This window comes from Branchiostoma belcheri, unplaced genomic scaffold (assembly GCF_001625305.1).
Source record: "Branchiostoma belcheri isolate BF01 breed outbred unplaced genomic scaffold, Haploidv18h27 scaffold159, whole genome shotgun sequence".
NCBI classification, from domain to species: Eukaryota; Metazoa; Chordata; class Leptocardii; order Amphioxiformes; family Branchiostomatidae; genus Branchiostoma; species Branchiostoma belcheri.
In genome coordinates this window covers 230,424-232,985 of record NW_017803035.1, presented here as the reverse complement: position 1 = coordinate 232,985, position 2,562 = coordinate 230,424, and the positions used below count along the sequence as shown (strand labels likewise).

General features: G+C 40.4%; 1 protein-coding gene across 1 annotated transcript in view; it reads right to left on the bottom strand.

The window, feature by feature from the left end:
* LOC109465821 (arrestin domain-containing protein 3-like) overlaps positions 1–2,002 on the bottom strand; it is an 11,293-nt gene extending 9,291 nt beyond the window's left edge. Inside the window, exons 1-3 of the mRNA XM_019763261.1 lie at positions 1,931–2,002; positions 1,266–1,397; positions 319–335 (exon numbers count right to left, since the gene is read on the bottom strand). Coding sequence (XP_019618820.1) covers positions 319–335; positions 1,266–1,383 — 135 coding nt within the window. The 5' untranslated portion in view covers positions 1,384–1,397; positions 1,931–2,002. The remainder of the gene's footprint in view (positions 1–318; positions 336–1,265; positions 1,398–1,930) is intronic.
* Positions 2,003–2,562: the final 560 nt, after the last annotated feature.

Below are 2,562 nucleotides of genomic sequence, written 5' to 3'. Positions count from 1 at the left end.
TATAATTTTATAATTTTATAATTTTATAATTTTTATAATTTTTATAATTTTTATAATTTTTATAATTTTTATAATTTTCATAATTTCTATAATTTTTATAATTTAGATGTAATTATGCAAATTAAATCCATATCTGCATAATTGTCATCTAATTATGTCAAGCTACCTACAGATAAAAACTCACAACGATCCGCCAACTGGTTCTTTAGTTATCCTTATTTCATCAGCATATCATCACTAGTCATCAGATGGCAGACATCAGTTCATCAGGGATAAGCACCTCATGCGTTTTTACTCTTTGGACAAACTGATCCCAACCTTATATTCATTACAACCTGCAGAAACACGTGGAGCACACGCACACATACAGATACACAGACAGACAAAAAACATACCTGTATTCTTATGCGAGTAAACAATACTAAACTCCAGTTCCACGACCTCTTGCCTTCGCCAAATGATGTTAACCTTTATGACTGACGAATTGTAGATAAAATCAGGACGATCCGTCAACCAGTTCTTAAGTTAATATCCTCATTTTAATATTTTTCAAGAAATGCCCCTGCATTTCCAGAGCAAGCCGCTAGGAAGCCCATACTCACGTCACATAGATCACAGCAGCTACCTACTATTCAGATTTCGTGACCCTAGCATATCTAGATCATGAGATATCAAAACAAGCCACTAGGGGGCCTAAAATCCAATCATTTCGATGTCTCATCAAGACCTACCCACATACCAAGTATCAAGACAATCAATTTAAGCCTTCTCGAGTTATCGTGTTTACAGACACACACACACACACACAGCCACACAGCCACACACACAGCCACACACACACACCACACACACACACACACACACACACACAGACGGATAGACACAAACGCCTCTGAAAACGTAACCCTCTTGGCAAAGGTAATTAATTCACACCATTGGGGCAACGATATCATAACATTCAGCAATGGGGAGGGGTACAATATGGCATTACAGAGAATAGAGATTTTCAGTTGAGTCATACTAATATTAATTTGAATGCCCAGTGACAATGTTTGTGGGTACATACATTACAGCAGCAGCGTTTAGGTGGAATCCAACATGGCGCAAGTACCGTCACATGAAAAACATGATGGGAAACTTGACACTAGGTGACGCTAGGTGACAAACATGTTTATTCTAAAGACCGTACTTCTGTTTCCTTATAGACCTTTAAACCTGGCCACTGTGGTACCAAATTTTTTATTATTATAAATCATATATCACACCTCTGGCTTTTATTCCTTCGGTAACGTCTGCGATCAGCTTCCCGCTGACGATCTCCCCTGCCTGGTACACGTCCTTGTTGTTGTCGAAAGTGACGACAAACGACTTTAACTTCCCCATGGCTGACTGGTGCTCTATTTCGAAAAAAAAGGACATCATTAGGCGTGAGTTTGTGGGGCACAATTACGCACAAAACTCGGCATTATATACAGTACTACCCTTCCTCTACTGAGTAGATTTTAGAGTCACTGTCCACAAATATGTACCCTGGAAGCCAGAACTCGTTTTCCGGGCCGCAAGAGCCCTTCGCCCGCTGGTGTAAATTACCGCTACGGGGGAGTCTAGCCCAGGCTGGGGAGTTTGGCTGGCCCTACAAACCCCTCGGGCTCAAGTCCCCCGTAGCGGTAATTTAGATAGGCGGGGGAGGGGCTCTTGGCTGCCGAAGGAAAACGGTTAACGGCCCGATACTAGTCTTGCATCCAGGGTAACAAATATGCAGTGCCGACTGTTTATTCAGCATGAGCATTATCCAGTGTAACGACCTTCAAACTATGTTACGTTAGGAAGGGAGAATGCATAACGTTAGAAGGGAAACATGTTGATTTAAACACTGCTGAAACATCGTTACATTGGATAGCAGCGATACTATACAAATAAAAGAACTCACAGTCATGTAAAAGACGTCTCTGTCTTGTTCTGCTTCCCTGACATAATCTTATGGAGTTACTATGGTGCCTGGGTGTCCTACAGGTCATTGCAACGTTAGCTTGCTTGTTTTTTGTAACATGATATTCTGGAGAACAATCCAATTCTCGCCTGACCAATCAGGTGCCAGCTTGCGCAAACCTGCGGTCGTGTGGATTTCAAAAGCTGCCATGTCTATTAACCTCCTATTCTGAAGCATACCCGTTCTTACTTTTTTACCATTACTAAGAAACGAGAAAAAAAAATAATTGTAGCTACTTGACAATGTGTATATGTAACGTCATCTGTATTCCATTCTTTTGTTGTGACCAGTGGGTATGTGTGTAGAATAAAGGTCTCTTCATTCATTCATTCATTCATTAGCCACAATGGACCTATACCATTATTACCAGTTTGTTTACCTGTTCTAAATAACATTCTAGAACGGTCAGTTAAAGAATAAAGATCATTTCAAAGTTTTCAAAGTAAGGTATGTCTGATTTTTGCTACGTCTAGTTGTGTTGAAGTTTGGGCTAGAGCCTAGCGTTCACAAATTGGCCGCCGTCATACCTTCACAATGACGTAATCGCGAAGTTCTTACAGTACAATCTATAT